Here is a 15,892-nt window from a genome sequence, read left to right as displayed (position 1 = left end):
AGCGAGCCGTTCTCCACGAACCTGTTCGAAGCGCGCCTGGTGTGAGCAGAGCCAGACAACAAACTTCGAAGCGCGCATGGTGGTGGTGGTGCAAACGGCGTACTCGAGTATCATGTTGATGTGGTTGTCCGAATCCACCAGGCCCAAGTATTTTACAATATGTTTGTGGTCCAACGTCTTGAGGAGGTCAATCTCGCCCTGATGATGACGCCAACCACACGCAAAGGCAAGCAACACGCGCCGCAGCCATGACGTTGAGTGCCAGGAAGGGGACATCGCGTAGGGGGAAGGCACGGTACCTTGAGGTTGAGGAGCATCTTCTCGTTGATGCCCTCCTTGCTCAGCCGCTTGATGGCGACGTGATTGCCCGTTTCAAAATGGAGTGCCTTATATACAATGCCGAACGCGCCCTTGCCCACCTTCTCGACCAGTTGCTGTTGCGACACACGTGTGCACCGACGATAACAGAGAGGACGAGAGAAGAAGTGAGAAGAACCGTTGCGGGGAGAAGGGCGAAGGATAGAGGAAAAAAAAGTGGGTGATGAAAGAATGCAGATCTGGAATTGTTGAAGGAATGTGCAAAGTCATACTGAGAGAATGACGAATCGGAAGAAACACTACATAAAATCGCCCCTGCTCATTGCCAAGGGAACAATGGGGCGGACGCTACTGAAATTTGCACGTTGCAGGGAAGGAGGGAAAATGAGGAGGAGGGAAGAGGGCTGGGGGCGAGACGTACGTATTGACCGAGGACCGTAATTGTTTTGCCCTGCTTCCTGTGGGCTATAGTCTTGAATTTGTCATCGTAGTCCAGATCGGCGAAGGAAATGGAGGGCTTCTTTCGGTGCACGCGTTCGGTGTCGTTGATGAAGGAGGGACGAGGCCCTTTCCTTGCGGGCGTGCCGCCATAGGAATTATTCTCCCTCTTCAGGGGTGTTTCGCCCTTCCTGTGGCTCCGTGGTGGCGATGCTGACGCCTGTGACGCCAGATCGCGACTCGATCGTGAGGCAAACATGCCGTGTTGTTGTAATCGCTCGACTCTTCGTTCCTCCAGTTCGGAATCCTCGTTAATCCGACACTCGTTATCGCCTCTTGTATCAATTTCTCGAATCGATATACTCTCCCCCAAAGATGACAGTCGATGATGATACGTGCACCGAAGATGCAAAGGACGTTCGCACCCGATGTTTCGCCCCTTGCGCAATCAAATGCGGGCCGTGTCCTCTCTCTCTCTCTCGCCGATGCTGCAACCTCGCTCCTCTTGTATTTTGATTTTTCTAATCAACCGCGGCCCAACGGTCGTTGCCGCAGTGCCCTGTTACCGACGCAATGAATACCCGAGCGGTGTCGACGACAACTAACCCAACAGCAGTTGTCGCCCAAACCCAACAGACCACCCGCCCTCACCGTTACGGTGAGCTTGAGTACCTTGGGTACCGCAGTCAAATCTGAGTGGGTTTGGCGTACAACAGGTGGTGGTGGGCACGCCTCAGCACCTTGCCTAATCGAGGTTTGGCTTACAACCAACAGGGCATTGACACGTCAGCCATCCTACCGGCCACTCACCGCGCGGCCCGACGGAGGGTACACCCCTTCACCCCTTTGGCTTCCACTCCGGGTGTCTCTTGGCAAGTCCTTTTTTTCGATTTATTGTTGTATTTCAGCGGCGCGAGTGTATTGTAAAAGGGTGATCAGCACCCCTTCAGCTTCTTCTTCATCTCCAACAACTACAACAACTACTATGGCTGAAGGCAAGGTTTCGCAGCAGGAGCTGGTGGCCCAGTGGGAGGCGGTGCAGGTGAAGACCTTCACCAAGTGGGTCAACTCCCACCTCAACAAGAGGGCCATCGCCGTGGACAACGTTCGCACCGCCTTCCAGGATGGTGTCAACCTCATCCACCTCCTCGAGATCATCTCCGATGAGACCCTCCCCAGGAAGAACCTGAACCCCAAGATGAAGATCCACAAGGTGGAGAACGTCGGTACGACAATGACCACTTTCCCGCTTCTTCGCGTAGCGGCTCAGAGAACCAACAAAGAATAAAAGAGACTCACCCCCTTGACCGCAACCTACAACAGGTTGGGCTCTCAAGTTCATCGCCGAACACAACGTCAAGCTCGCCTCGATCGGCCCTAACGAGATCGTCGATGGTGACGTCAAGTACGCCCTCACTACACAGTTCCCATATCAACCCAAGCCTTCTTGTCCAGTTCTTCTGACGATCGACCCCCCCTTGGCAGGTTGACCCTCGGTATGTTGTGGACCATCATCCTGCGTTTCGCCATCGCCGGCCTCAGCGAGGAGGGCATGTCCGCCAAGCAGGGTCTCCTGCTCTGGTGTCAGCGCAAGACCGAGCCCTACAACAACGTCGACGTGAAGGACTTCTCGCCCTCTTTCCACGACGGCCTCGCCTTCTGCGCCCTCATCCACCGCCACCGACCCGTACGCCTCCCTACTACCACTACCCAATCCTTGTCGGGCTTCTTCTTCTTCTTCTACCTCGTCTAATCCTCATCATCTTTTCACATCCTTCATCTCAGGACCTGATCGATTACGAGAAGCTGACCAGCGAGGACAAGCTGGGCAACCTCAACCTGGCCTTCGATGTGGCCCTGAGGCATCTGGGCGTTCCCCGCATTCTCGATGCCGAGGATATCGCCAACATGCCCCGCCCCGATGAGAGATCCGTGATGACCTACGTCGCCCAGCTCTACAACGTGTTCGCCTCCATGGACAAGGTCGAGCACGCCGGTCGCCGTCTCGGCAAGGTGCGTCGATCAACCTCTGCCCCCCCCCACGCTAAATGGCCCAGAATCTCTTGTTCTGTGTGCTGTTACATAGCAACAATATCGTACACTGTTGACCCTCACAACTTGCTAACATCAATATTGTCAATATGTGTGCAGTTCGTCAACTTCTCGAGGCAGATCGATGAGATGCAGCAGGAGTACGAGCAGAGGACCAAGGCCCTCAACGACCAGGTCAACGCCAAGGCCCGACACTTCGGCGACCAGCCCCACGGTACCCTTTTTGGTTGTTTGGTTCGTATCAAGCTCTCGGCTCACCCTCAACGGTTGCGGTGGAACCGCAGGCGAGGACTACGCCAGCGTCAAGGCCGAGATCGCCGAGCTGAGGCAGTACAAGACCTCGGCGAGGCGCGAGTGGGTCGTGGAGCAGGCTAACCTGGCCACCCTCCTGGGCAACATCCAGGCCAAGCTCCAGTCGCTCAAGCGCCCGCTCTACGTGCCCCCGGCCGGTCTGTCCGTAAGGGACGTCGAGCTCAACTTCGAGGCCCTCAGCGGCGCCGAGCGAACGCGCCGCTCCGCGCTCAACCAGAAGCTCAGGGCCATCCTTGGTACCGAGCTCTCATCATGACGTGGTGTTGTTGTACTTGAGCCCCTGTCGGCTAACCAGTCAACTTGTGTGGTACCATGCAGATGCCCTGCGTCACGACTTTGCCAACGTGGCCAACCCCTTCTACGACCACCTGCAGGCCATCCGCTCGGCGCTCCACTCGACAGCCACCGACCTGGCCGAGCAGCTGGCGCTCTTCGTGGCCAAGACCGAGGAGCTCAAGAGCCTGGCGCCCCAGCTGGGTCCCATCGAGGAGGCCGAGAAGAGGGCGCACGCGGCCAACATTGAGGACAACGAGTACAGCGACCACACCTACGAGGATCTCGCGTTCGAGTACGAGCAGCTTTCGGCCGTGTTCTCCAAGAAGGTGTCCTTCATCGAGAGCCAGATCGCCGCCGACCAGTCCTCGGGCGTCTCGGCCGAGCAGCTCCAGGAGTTCAAGGAGTCGTTCAACCACTTCGATATCGATGGCGACCGCAAGCTCTCCAAGTACGTCATGAACCATCTTCTTCTTCTTTCTTCTTCAATGCGCCACTTCTGACGTTCTGCTCTCTCTCAGGCTCGAGTTCAAGTCGTGCATGTCTTCGCTGGGTATCGTCAACGTTGACTTCGGTCAGGGCGGCGACAAGGCCTTCGAGGAGATCTTCCAGAGGGTCTCCAACAAGGGTACACGCACTCACGACACGCGCAAGCACGACACTCACGCACAGCACACAACAGCGCACAACGCTGACTCGTTGTGTGCGTGTGCCGCAGGTGCCGAGGTCAACTTCGACCAGTTCGTGGACTACATGGTGTCGATCACTGCCGATGCCGCCTCGCTCGTGCAGCTCCAGGACGCCTTCTCGTCAGTCACCGGCAACAAGGCCTTCATCACGGAGAACGACATGAGGGTGGCTCAGCTCCCTGAGGACCAGGTACGCACTCACGGCGTCATCGGCTCTTTGGTGTTCCTCTATCTCTCTCTCTCTGACCCACGATCGTCTTCGACACCAACAGGTCCAGTACCTGCTGTCCGTGCTGCCGCCCACCCAGGGAGGCTACGACTTCAAGGCCTGGCTCAGCGCCCAGTTCGGCGTCGCCCAGTAAGTTGATGGGGCGTGGGTGTAGTATGGTGTGTGGGACGGGCATACGATGAGGATCTCACAACAAAGAGGCAGATGCCCCCAATAAAAAGATAACACACAGGCACACCGGAAGAGCGCAACGTGGTGATAAGGTGGAGGGGTGACAGCAATGTGTGTGCATGGATGAGGTGATAGGCCAATATGTTATTATTCTGCAGGCATCAGAAATCTGATGGCTGAACAAATGGAATTACAAGCTTTGAACATAGAGAGAAGAGAAACAGCAGATGATGGTGTCATACTTACATAAAAAATGATAAAGCGAGGGATCGCACTCTACTTCTTGACCGCAGCTGCTTTGCTCTCGAACTCGGCCTTCTTGGCATCGTCGCCCTTGAGCTGGAAAATGAGCGCGATGTCGCTGAGGAATTCAGCGAGCCTGGGATCCGCCGGATTCTTGTACACTCGCTCCCATACTTGCAGCGATTGGAGGTAGTTATCGATGGCCCTGTCGAAATCCCTTGTGTGCGCATAGACGTAGCCCAGCGCGCTGTGGGCGATCGCCAGCGGCTCGGGTTCGCAATCGGCGGTCGAGAGGGCCTCATCTCTCGATACAAGCAGCTTCTTCTCAGCCGATTCCCACTCATTCTTCCCTGCGTACTTCATGCCAGCGATGAGGTTCAACTCGGCGGGCGATGGCGCGGGGGTGTTCCCTCTCTTGTCGTACTGCGCTAGGCTCATGACGTCGAGCAGGCGTACAGGGCTGGCGAGAGGGATGGGAGGGGATTGTGCGCTACTGTCGGCCATTGCGAGGTTCGGCGTGAATGAATTGCGGACGATCGAGAAGTGAGAATAAGAATAATGAATGAGACAAGGGTGAGGTGTTGATCGAGAAGATCACGCCACGAGGAGCTGTGCAGAGAATGTCTGCATAAGGGACAACTACCGGACAGCTTCGGCAAGGTCAAAAAAAAGCAATAAATAACTCAAAACAGATAAAATAAAACAAAAACTGTTGAAGAGATGGACGACGACTACGAGGAGACGCTGCTGATCATCAACGAATGCTTTGTCTATAAGATTCCTCCGCGCAGCAGTGCCGAGGGCTACCGAGCGAAGGACTGGAACATCGAGACCTTCATCTGGAGCGGTCGCCTCGTCATCAAGGCGCAGGGCGAGATGTGCGTCATTCGTCTCGAGGATCCCAACACCGGTACGCCTTATTTGGCCTTTGCCGTTGCCCGCCCCTTTGCCTTGTCCATTGATTTGAAGGAGCGCCATGCACTTGCACGTAAAGAGGAAAAAAGCAATTAATCGAATGCTGAATTCTGTCTTCCATCTCGTTAGGCGCCCTGTTCGGACTGTGCCCCGTCAACACGACCGGTCCCCAGGCCGTCGAAGCCGTGCTCGACTCCTCCCGCTACTTCGTCCTCAGGATCGAAGATGGTTCTACTCGCCCCTCTTATTTTTTATTTTTAATTCTTATTTTTATTTGTGTATTGACCGGTGGCGGTACACACAGGACGGGGGCATCACGCCTTCATCGGCATGGGGTTCACAGAGCGTTCGGAGGCCTTCGACTTCAACGTAGCGCTTCAGGACCACGCCAAGTACGCCCAAGTGAAACCCCTGGCGGACTGCTCGCTGTGTGCGCTGTGTGGGCTGACCAGCGATCGCGGCGGCTGCTGCTGCATAGGGAGGTGAAGCGAAAGAAGGAGATGAAGCACGCACAGGACAGACTCGCCCAGGAGCCCGCCCTCGACTTCAGTCTCAAGGAGGGGCAGACCATCACCGTCAACATCAAAACGGTACGATGACGACTACTCCTCAAGTTCGCAGTCACTCGCATCCAACGCTGCGAGTCCTGTCCGCAGCGGCCCACGCCCATGGCTGACGTTCTTTCGTCGTTCGTGTGTGCAATCAATCGAATGGTGGTTGGTGTCCAGCCCAAGAAAGCAGCGCCGACACAGGACAGGACACCTGTTCTCACCGGCGGCGGCTTCAGCACCCCCTTCCTTCCGCCCCCACCAGGTAAGCCACCACGGGGTGCCCTGTTCTATTCCTCTCTTCTTCTTCTTCTTCTTCAATGTTGTTGGTTTGAGTCGTTTGTTTGTTGCGTAGTTGGTCGTTTACACCTTGGCCGTGTCGTGTGGCAGGCGCGAAGAAGAAGACGCCTGCCGCCCCCACTGCTCGCGCGGCTGCCAAGCCCAACGAATGGGGCTTTTGAGCCTCGCCCTCCCTCCTCACACACCTGTAACAGACTCAGCGCTTATCATTTTATTCAACACTCCAACTTTTTGTCGTGTGCACGATCGGTTGATATGTACACCTGTGCACCGCCCAAGCTGAAGGAGGAGGAGGAGGAGGCATCTCGTTCTTACAGCCAGGGGGCGGCAACCCAGCTTACCCAACTGCCAGCGGCGCTGGAGAAGCAGACGGACCGTAGGGGAGGCTCTCGGCGCACGGGTGGAAGTCGAGCGCACGAAGGTGCCACTCGGCCCAGCAAAGAAGAAGAAGCAGCAGAGCAGGCAAAGGCCGGCGACGCCGAGGCGGACGGGCTAGCACTGGGCGATGGTGCGTTCATGATCGACGAGTACTGTGATGGTAGGTGGCGACAAATCCACGCCTAATAGTTTGATGTGCTGACGCTGCCTTCACCCTCTCCGACTTTTTCGCCACCGCCACCGCGCAAGGCGCTGCCCTCAACTTCGCCGTCTACGAGACAGACGGCACGGCTAGGACTGTCGGCCGGTCCGACTACTGGTACTCCGCTAGATTCGGCTATCGCGCTTCGGCCTTTGACCCCGAGGACCCCCAGCGAAGGCGGTGTGGTCCACACAGCGGAATAAAGATTGAGACAATGGCGACACCTCTGAGCAGCCATCGTGGGGCCACCCCAACTGCGACAGCGACGACGCCTGCGAGATTGTTTTCTACAGCACTACGCGCGCATCAGCCTCGGACATCGTCGCCGAACTAGCCACGTTGGAAGACGAAGTGGGTGGGTCCACCACCATCATCGGTTGCACGAAGGCCGATGTGACCTCCAGCGCATGCCTCTGCCCCTTTGGGGTCGAGGGAAGAGCTCCTATAGGGATCCATGTAGATCTCCGGTTTCTGGCGCTGGCAATCCCGCCTGTCCCCGGCCAAGGCAAGGGCAACCAGCACCAGCGTAAGGCCTTGCCCCTGCGTCTCTGGTGCGCTCCCGTTGCCCAGTAGCCCACTTCTCCTGCACACAGCTCCGCCTCAGGACCCGTTACATCTACGTCGCTGATGGAGCTGTATCATTTCTTTGCTCAATAAGTCCGTTGCTGAGCGAAGGTCACGAGTTTCATCAGCAATTCAAGTTATATTGAATTCCAATCGTTGGCTCTCTTCTATCTACACCTACCGGGCACGCCTCTCTCACACTTCTCCACACGCACGCAAACATGTTAAAGGCTCTTCATCGCGCCTCAACGTCGCTACGACGAAAGCGGCGATGCTGGCGCGGCCGAGTCGTCGCAACAGTCCTCCTCCCCGCCATCGTCGTTGCCATTGTCACTGGCGGCGCCGTCGTCCGGGTGGTTGTGGTCCGCGATGCCCTCGTGCGAGTGGTGCGTGAGGAGGCAGCGCGTGAGCTCCTCCATCCACGACTCCTTCTCTTCTCTCGACGATGCCATCAGCACGGCCCTCTCCTCCCCGCCCGCCACGGCCAATTCGAACGCGTTCGAACCTTCACCTGTCGATTGTAGAACACGATGAGCGTCAAGAACCGCACACACGACACACGACACACGACACACACACGCGCACACACGGCACACGAGTCTGGCGCTGGGTACCGCAATCGTAGAGAAGGCATCGCGCGAGGGGGATGGCGGCCTTGAGCAGGCACTGCCGCGTCTGCAGCACGCGGGCCACGAGGACGAGATCGTTGAAGAGGAACACGCGTCGGCAGATGATCTCGCCTCGGCTCGAGAGCTTGTTGAAGGTGCCCTCGCGCAACACGGCCCGGTTGCTGTTGCCCGACAGGTCGAGCGCCTGCTTGGCCCAATGTGATGTGGTTGGGGGTGAGCCTCGCATTCTTCAAGTTCCATAGGAACGCACGCTATGCTTCCCCGAATAAAGAAAGGAATTTGACGTACGTCGTCGAGCCAGTGGAACGTGTGCTGGACGGACCAGATGGAGATCTGCTCCGACGACAGCAGCGGCTGCGCCGTGACGCCTCCGAAGGCGACCGCCGACAGCGCGGCGATGACTCGCGCGAACCCGTCGCCGTGTCGGTGCCTCGTGCCGGCGCAGTGTCTCAACTCCTGCTCAACCACCCGAGATGAGCACACCGCACACCGCACACCGCACACGCACCACCGCACACGCACACAGCGCTATGGGTGGCCGGTCGTACGGTGAGGAGGTGGGGATAGGCGAGCAGGTTCTGGAGCGGCCTCTGCAGGTGGGCGATGAGCTCGGCCCGGCTGTAGCCGGCCTGCCTGAACAGCGAATCCGGGTGGTACGTCGCCGAGTCCACGACGACCATCAGCTGCCGCAGCTCCTTGCTGTACGTCTCGTACATCCACTTGTGCTCCACCTGTTCGCAACACACGACACACACGACACACACGACACACACGACACTCGTTCGATGAGAATTGGGCCGAGAAACACTAAGGTGGGAAAACGAGGCGTACGGTGGCGGCGAAGCAGGCGGCGATGTCCTGGTCGGCGACGGGCAGCCGCTTGGTGCGCTCGAGCGCGGAGAGCAGGTGGCGGTGGAGAGCCCACACCATCTCCACGTTGGCAAACAGCCGGGCGACGCGGCCGCCCGCCAGCAGCTCCTGCCCCTCGCTCCCGCCGTCGCTCAATAGTCGCCAGAATTGCTGTTGACCGCACACGACACGACCAACGGCACACGCACGTCGCGGTGGACATGGCTAAGTCAGAGACCAAAGCCACACGACACGACACGACGCGACATGACGCGCGCGCACACACACACACATCGAGCAGAGGAGCGAGCGGGCGTACCGTTACGACGAGCTCGAGGTCGTGACACAGCTCGTGCTCCAGTCGCAAAAGCCTGGAGGCGACGAGCCTGTACTCGGCCTCGTTGGGTTCGACGCCGTCGTCCTCGTCCGTCTTAGTCGTCGTCGCCGCCGCCGCCGCCGCGGTGGTCGTGGTCTCACCCACGTCGCCACTGTCGGCGTCGGCCTTGGTCGCGTCGTTCTCGGTCTCGCAGGGGCTCCGGCTCTCATCGCCGTCGGCTGGTGCCGCCACCCCCTCGTTCAACCGCTTCTTGTCGTCGTCGGCGTTGTTCAGGTTCCCGTCGTCATCGTCAGATGAGTCGCCCAGAAGGTCCAGCAAATCTTGCTGGGAGTGCTTGCGGCGCGACTGCTCCCTTTGACGGAGGAACCCGTGCAGCTTCTGTGTCTGCTGCTGGTGCACCACCAGGTGCTCGAAGCTCGCCGGCTTCAGCACCACGTCCACCGGCGTCTGCGATCGGTCGTTAAGAAAAAAGAAAAAAACGTAAGCGGGCAGATCACCAAGACAAATAAAATCAAATTATATAAATCACAAATAATAAAAATAGGACAATAATTTAAAGTTTAAAAAGGTGGCCGTGTCGGTACCTTGTCGGGCTTGGGTGCGGCCTGGGAGGGGTTGGTGGCGGAGTTGGGCAGGTTGATGAGTGAAACCGGCTCCGACCGCCGTCGGAAGCGGCGCGTTTGCACCGGCGACGTCTTCCTCTCGCCGTGTCCGATCACGGCCACCGCCGACGGCCCCAGATCCTTCCCCGCCTCCCGCACATAGCCTCGCCCGCCCTGTGTCGCGACCCCGCGAACATCGATGATTGTTTTTTAGTCTAAACGCTCGGACGACACACGACACACGCCACACACACACACACACACACACACACACACACACACAAGGAATTAACTGCGTACCTTACGGGCATCGTTGTACATGTGACGGATATCGTCGAGCGTGTAGGTGCTGGCTTTCCTCGACAGGTTCTTCTCCGGGGCCGGCGAAAAGCGGCCTGCGCGGTCGGAGTGATGAATGAGAGCTGCAGCGTTAGAAGCCGTCGTGGACGAAAGCGAAGAACAAAAAGAAGAAGAAGAGAAACGAAAATGGCAGGGACGCACCTTTCGCGATTCGCATCAGCGAGCTGGCCGTGCGGCCCGCCTTGGCGAGGTCGATGGGCGCCGTGCCGTAGGAGTACCCGGCCGAGTTCCGCTTGGCGCCGCCAAGCGTTATCTTCCTCGGACCCTGCGGAAACCAGACAGAGCGCGTGTCGTGTCGTGAGCCGACCGTTGGCAAAGAGAGAAGAGTGAAGAAATAGAGGGAAGCGCCTTACCCCGGCCGTGGTTTCGGTAGCGGCCTTCTCCCGCTCCGCGGCAACGGCAGATGAGGCGTTGGAGGAGGAGGAGGAGGAGGAGGACACGGCCTCCTCCTCCTCCTTCTTGGCCCGCCGCTCCTCGCGCAGCTGTCGCTCCCTCTGCTTGTTGGCGCGCTTCTTGTCCCGCTCTTGGCGCAGCGCCTGCTTCCTGTCCTCCCGCTCCTTTTCCTTCCGCGCCTCCTCTGTTCGCTCCCACGTCTGTGCGCTCAGGGCCACCGCCTGCGAGCCCACATCGTCACACATGAGACGGTGCGCGTCAGGACCAGACCATGGGATCGAAGAGTCCTTATTGCGGGAGTGGTGGGGAGTGGTGGTTACCTGGTCGACGAGGCTCATCACACGCTCGGACAGCGCGGCGTGCTGATCCTTGATGAGAGAGGAGACAGCCGAAATGAGTGACGTTGGCACGCACGCACGCACGCACGCGAGTGTGTGTTGTGTGTGTGTTGTGTTGTGTGTGTGTTGTGTGTGCTAGTACAGTTACGGTTTGGCTCTCTGGGGACGGCGATTTGGCGCTTCCCTCCTCTGCCTGGTCTTCGCCCTCGTCGGCGCCCGCGTCTCGTTTGTCCACCGTGCCCTCGTCCATCGTCTTGCGCCGCTGCTCATCGAGCTCGAGCGCCGAACCCGATCGCGGCCGGGCCCTCTTCTCCGCCTCCGTGACGGACCCGTCGCTCCGCCGCCGCTCCAACACGGCCACGTCCACGTCTGCGTCCACGTCCGCGGCCACGTCAGCGGTCGCGTCCCGCTCGGCGCTGCCGCTGTCGCTGACCAGAGGCGTCGGGCCAGAGGCTGCGTCGCCCAGCTCCTGCCGCAGCTGGGCCAGCAGCTGGGCGAGCTCTTCGCGGTTGCGCTCGAGGAAGTCGAACTTCTTCTGCGTGAGGGCGAGCTTCTCGCGCAGATTGTTACTCGATTGCACCTCCTTCGCCAGCGCATTGCGTAGCGATTCGGCATCTTGGCTTCTACGTTTGCCCATGCTTGGAGAGGGAGCAGATGCAACGTCGAGAGAAGAGTTGGAAGTAGCGCCGTGGTGATTGCCAGTCAGATCTCGATCGCGAGGGCTGAGCGGGTAGCTCGATTCATCGCCCCTGGCGGTGGCCGGCCGAGGTGAGAGAGGATCGCCTCGCGGCGAGGAGAAGGGATCGTAGAGTGCATTATCCTCGTGGGCAAGCTTGAAGGAGAGGGTGGGCTTGCGCGGGCCTGCCTCACCTCCATCGTCGGCGCGTGCCGCCCCCTGATCAGAGACTGAATCGGTTCGTTTTCGCGAAAGGAGGCCGTTAATCATCCCCTTCACTCGCGCTGGCGAGGTGTCGCCTGCGGTCGTAGACAGAGAGTCGCTCCCCTTCCTCGCCCCAATCCCATCCCTCCTGTTGATGCCGGCCTGGTTCCCCTTCTCGTCTCGCCTCACTGGCGTGGAAGCCTTGAGATGGGCGCCCTTGTTGACGACGGCCCCGCCATTAATCGCGGCCTCCGATCTCATCTTGCGAGGGGGCAGCATGTCCTTCTTGATGTCGTCCCGCTTCTTCTCCACCCTTATATCTTTCCTCTTCGAGTCCCGTTTCTCGAATGTCCCGTCCATTCCAAGCTTGCTGTTATCTTCTTCGCTTCCAATTCGCTCCGCCATGAACGAGGCGAATGACGAAAGGAGGGTTTGGAGGCTTCCTCCTGCCGACGCTCACAAATGTGGTGTCGCCTCTTCTTTAAATCATGCAAGAGAGAGATCTGTCGCCCCCAACGGTAACGGTCCTACAGCAATCTTCCCACCAAACCAAAAAAGGAGCCAACCAAAAAACAAAAAAAAACGGTCAAGTGGTTTGGCTTGCACGAGACGATCTGATCGATGTTTCAATGATGAGCTGTGTTCTGTGTGGTGGAGACTGTACAAGGGAGGTGGTTCACGCCAGGAGATCCCAGAGCTGATCGGCCACGACGACCTTGGGGTGCTTGGTCGGATCGAAGGAGAATGGCCGCACATCGTCCACAAGTGTGACATCTGAAGAAAGAAAGGTGTAAGTGTGGTGCGTGAGGCACACGGGAGCGTACAGGGCACATACGTCCTTCGATGAAATCCGAATCGTGGCGCCATTGGATGTTGGAAATGCTGCGGTAAAGGCTCAAAAGATGCTTCGTCCGCGGCACCTCATCTCCTGTTTCTCGACTGATGGTGCTCGCCTTAGCCTGCATGTTCGTCTCGACGAGCGACAACCGGCTCAATTCCTCGTCCATCTTCTTGATGTTTCGCTCATACTGGCCGAGATTCGTCGTTACGAGGTCCTTCTCCTTCTCGAGGGCTGCAATCTTAGCGTTGAACTGCTCTTTAGATTCTTTTCGTTGCGCCTTCATCTCGATCTTCCTCACATCGGATGTGAGCGCTGCAAAAAGATTGTATGAGCGACCATACGGTCGACGTCAAACAACTGAGCGCGAGGGACAAGTACCTTTGATGGTGTTCTTCATTTCCGCTTGTTTCGCGTCGTGTCGAGCCCGAATGAGGCTCTCCTTTTCCTTGATGGCACAGATGAGTTGCGCATCCTTCTCATCGGTGAAGATCGACGTGAGCTCGGTCAAAATGAGCAGCGATTCGTGGTTCTGATTAGTGTGCATCTCCTCCACTTCACCTTCTTCTTGTCAAGGTTCGCGAACCTGGGCTGGCAAGGGACTTGGCGCCAAAACTGCCGTTCTGTTTTTCGCGCCAACCTTTTACGTTTCTTTTCTTTTCCTTGTTGTTTTTCAGATTGGCGACGAGATGGAGGCCTCTGCACGCGAGTGGACTGCGGAGGAGGTGGCCAAACACAACACCAAAGAGGATTGCTACGTCATCGTGCACGGTACGACCTCGAGTGCCTTCCACACGGAAGCGGATTCAATTAAACAGTTTAAATTGAACAGCCGTTTGCCACAGGACGAGTCTACGACGTGACGGACTACATGAATAAACACCCAGGCACTCCTCCCCCGCACGTGATCCATACCCTTTCAATTTAATCCAATAGTGGTTCTTGCAGGCGGATTCAATTTGATATTCCGAATTGCCGGTACGGATGCAACAAAGGACTTCGAGGGCATGTTCCATTCGAAGAAAGCGCGGGTCATCTTGGAGGGTCTCTGCGTTGGCACGTTGAAGGTACCCTTTTCCCCGGCCTAGCGCCTCGAGCCATGGGGACATTGTTGCTCGGGCGAGTGAGTGAGTGTCCATCAACGCCAACGCAGAGCGCTGCTGGCGGCAAGCCTGGAACCGCGGCGAGCTCGGCCAGTGGCGGGTTCCTGTCGCCGCTGGCCATCAAATCCAACATGCAGGCGTCGGTGCGCGGTCAGGCCGGCTTCATCGCCCCTTCTCGCTACATGTCGCCCGGCTCCGTCATGCGACCACCGCCGGCCCGATCATCCGAGCGGGTCCCCAAGGGGTTGGCCACATCATCAGCGATTCCAGGTACATGCCATCGCTCTTCCTACGTAGAGCAAAAGAGTGCTCGACCCGCACGAAAACTCATCATCGCGCACTGCCCGTGCACGCACGCACGCACACACACACACACACACACGCACGCACGCACCACACAAAGGCGATCCCATCCACCCGGTCGAGTGGCGCCGCTACACGCTCGTGCAGGTCCTGCCGCTCAACCACAACACCAAGATTTTCCGGTTCGGGCTGGCCAAGCGTGACTTGGCCTTGTCACTGCCGCTCGGCCTGCACATTCAAGTCAGGTACGCGCGTACCGTCCTTCCTTCTCATACACGTCAGCCTTCGACGACGACCACGCCCGAGCCAAGCTGACGCTCTGACCCCCGTACAATTGCCCCGCAGAGCGGTCATAGACGGCGAGACCGTGGTGCGCGCCTACACGCCCACCAGCCCACCCTGGCAAAAGGTAAGCTTCGCTCTTCGCTTTCTTCAGTCACCTTCGCACTTTCGTTAATTAAGGGGCAAGTGCGCGCAAGCCTTAATAATAATAACATGCTTTTTTTTTTATTTACGCGGTGCGGCGTGTGGTCCAGGGCACGTTCGATCTGGCCGTCAAGCGGTACGATGACGGCCCGCTGTCGCGATACATTCACGAGCTCGACGTGGGCCAGGTGGTGGAAATGAAGGGACCCAAGGGCGAGTTTGTCTACACGCCCGGCAAATGGACCACCCTCGCAATGATCTGCGCAGGTACCAGCCCCCTCCCCCCAAAGGCGTTTTGCTGCGCTTCGACAACTGACGAACTGAGTCCTCCGCCGCCTCCTCCTCACCGGTGCACGACAGGTACCGGGCTCACGCCCATGCTGCAGGTGATTCGGGGCATTTTTGAAGAGAACGAAAAGACGCACACAGTCGCGACGGAGAACCGACCCAAGATCATCTTGATCGCGGCCAACCGGCGAGAGGAGGACATTCTATTCCGTGACGAGCTGGCGTCCCTCCAGACCCGATTCCCTTCCCACATCCAAGTACACCACACCACATCACGCCATCCGTTCTTCTTCTCCTTCTCCTTCTTCTTCAGAGTGCTCACGTTCCGGTGTGTGATCTGCCTGGCCAGGTCCACCACCTGCTGAGCCAGCCGAGCGAGGAGTGGGCCGGCCACCGCGGGCGCATTTCACAGGAGCTGTTGGCCGCCAGCCTGCCGCCACCGGGCGAGGTCTCCGCTGCCAGCGGCGTCCTGCTGACCTACTGCGGACCCACCGGCTTCGAGGTGTTCGTCGAGAGCTCGCTCCTCTCCCTGGGCTACCCCGTACAGCAGCTCTTCAAATTCTGAACCACATCACAACAAGAAGACAACCATAACCTACAAGCTCACTTGACACCTCATGACAATGATGGTGATGGTGATGATGAATGAAAAAAGAGTTCTTGTCTTGTTTGTGGGGGGGGATTGGTGGTGTTCAGGACCGGGGCAAGGCGGCGGTGGCGTCCTCCTCGTTCTCCACCTTGACGAAGATGTTGCCGACGGCGAGATCGGCGGCGGTCTCGTCGGACGGGTCGAGCCGGGTGTCGAGGCTCTCGAGCTCCGCTTCGGTCTCGTCGGCACGGAAGGGGCGGCCCAGCATGGAGGCCTGCGGGTGCGGGAAGGGCTCCGTGTTGTAGGGCAGGAGCGTCTTCGGCGG

At 58.3% G+C, this 15,892-nt stretch overlaps 7 protein-coding genes across 7 annotated transcripts; 3 read left to right on the top strand and 4 right to left on the bottom strand.

The window, feature by feature from the left end:
- Positions 1–21: 21 nt before the first annotated feature.
- Positions 22–1,015, bottom strand: ACA1_321220 (MEKK and related serine/threonine protein kinase, putative; the record flags this gene model as incomplete). Its single annotated transcript, XM_004333980.1, has 3 exons — positions 22–198; positions 300–434; positions 740–1,015. Coding segments are annotated over 3 exons (588 nt in total), but the record flags the coding sequence as incomplete, so codon positions are not given.
- A 726-nt stretch (positions 1,016–1,741) lies between these two features.
- ACA1_321210 (alphaactinin, putative) lies at positions 1,742–4,444 on the top strand (the record flags this gene model as incomplete). The annotated part of the gene is made up of 10 exons (XM_004333979.1): positions 1,742–1,982; positions 2,080–2,161; positions 2,242–2,443; positions 2,542–2,769; positions 2,908–3,022; positions 3,093–3,356; positions 3,439–3,844; positions 3,915–4,021; positions 4,112–4,272; positions 4,355–4,444. The coding sequence occupies 10 exons, from the start codon at positions 1,742–1,744 to the stop codon at positions 4,442–4,444; spliced, it is 1,896 nt and encodes a 631-aa protein (XP_004334027.1).
- Positions 4,445–4,758: 314 nt separating this feature from the next.
- ACA1_321200 (uncharacterized protein) lies at positions 4,759–5,229 on the bottom strand (the record flags this gene model as incomplete). The annotated part of the gene is made up of 1 exon (XM_004333978.1): positions 4,759–5,229. The coding sequence occupies one exon, from the start codon at positions 5,227–5,229 to the stop codon at positions 4,759–4,761; it is 471 nt and encodes a 156-aa protein (XP_004334026.1).
- A 216-nt stretch (positions 5,230–5,445) lies between these two features.
- ACA1_321190 lies at positions 5,446–6,649 on the top strand (the record flags this gene model as incomplete). Its single annotated transcript, XM_004333977.1, has 6 exons — positions 5,446–5,635; positions 5,770–5,868; positions 5,945–6,032; positions 6,119–6,230; positions 6,369–6,453; positions 6,579–6,649. The coding sequence occupies 6 exons, from the start codon at positions 5,446–5,448 to the stop codon at positions 6,647–6,649; spliced, it is 645 nt and encodes a 214-aa protein (XP_004334025.1).
- Positions 6,650–7,886: 1,237 nt separating this feature from the next.
- On the bottom strand, positions 7,887–12,380 carry ACA1_321180 (PH domain containing protein; the record flags this gene model as incomplete). Its single annotated transcript, XM_004333976.1, has 12 exons — positions 7,887–8,143; positions 8,247–8,445; positions 8,550–8,717; positions 8,810–8,992; positions 9,093–9,281; positions 9,430–9,894; positions 10,032–10,223; positions 10,350–10,444; positions 10,551–10,674; positions 10,850–11,023; positions 11,123–11,170; positions 11,289–12,380. 12 exons carry the CDS (start codon positions 12,378–12,380, stop codon positions 7,887–7,889), a joined length of 3,186 nt encoding a protein of 1,061 aa, XP_004334024.1.
- A 316-nt stretch (positions 12,381–12,696) lies between these two features.
- On the bottom strand, positions 12,697–13,405 carry ACA1_321170 (uncharacterized protein; the record flags this gene model as incomplete). The annotated part of the gene is made up of 3 exons (XM_004333975.1): positions 12,697–12,794; positions 12,856–13,173; positions 13,240–13,405. The coding sequence occupies 3 exons, from the start codon at positions 13,403–13,405 to the stop codon at positions 12,697–12,699; spliced, it is 582 nt and encodes a 193-aa protein (XP_004334023.1).
- Positions 13,406–13,547: 142 nt separating this feature from the next.
- ACA1_321160 (oxidoreductase, FADbinding domain containing protein) lies at positions 13,548–15,543 on the top strand (the record flags this gene model as incomplete). The annotated part of the gene is made up of 8 exons (XM_004333974.1): positions 13,548–13,629; positions 13,807–13,925; positions 14,012–14,231; positions 14,365–14,509; positions 14,610–14,673; positions 14,801–14,957; positions 15,051–15,235; positions 15,328–15,543. 8 exons carry the CDS (start codon positions 13,548–13,550, stop codon positions 15,541–15,543), a joined length of 1,188 nt encoding a protein of 395 aa, XP_004334022.1.
- Positions 15,544–15,892: the final 349 nt, after the last annotated feature.

The sequence above is a fragment of the Acanthamoeba castellanii genome (genome assembly GCF_000313135.1).
Source record: "Acanthamoeba castellanii str. Neff unplaced genomic scaffold scf7180000084437, whole genome shotgun sequence".
Lineage (NCBI taxonomy): Eukaryota > Discosea > Longamoebia > Acanthamoebidae > Acanthamoeba > Acanthamoeba castellanii.
This window is presented reverse-complemented; position numbering and strand designations above follow the sequence as displayed.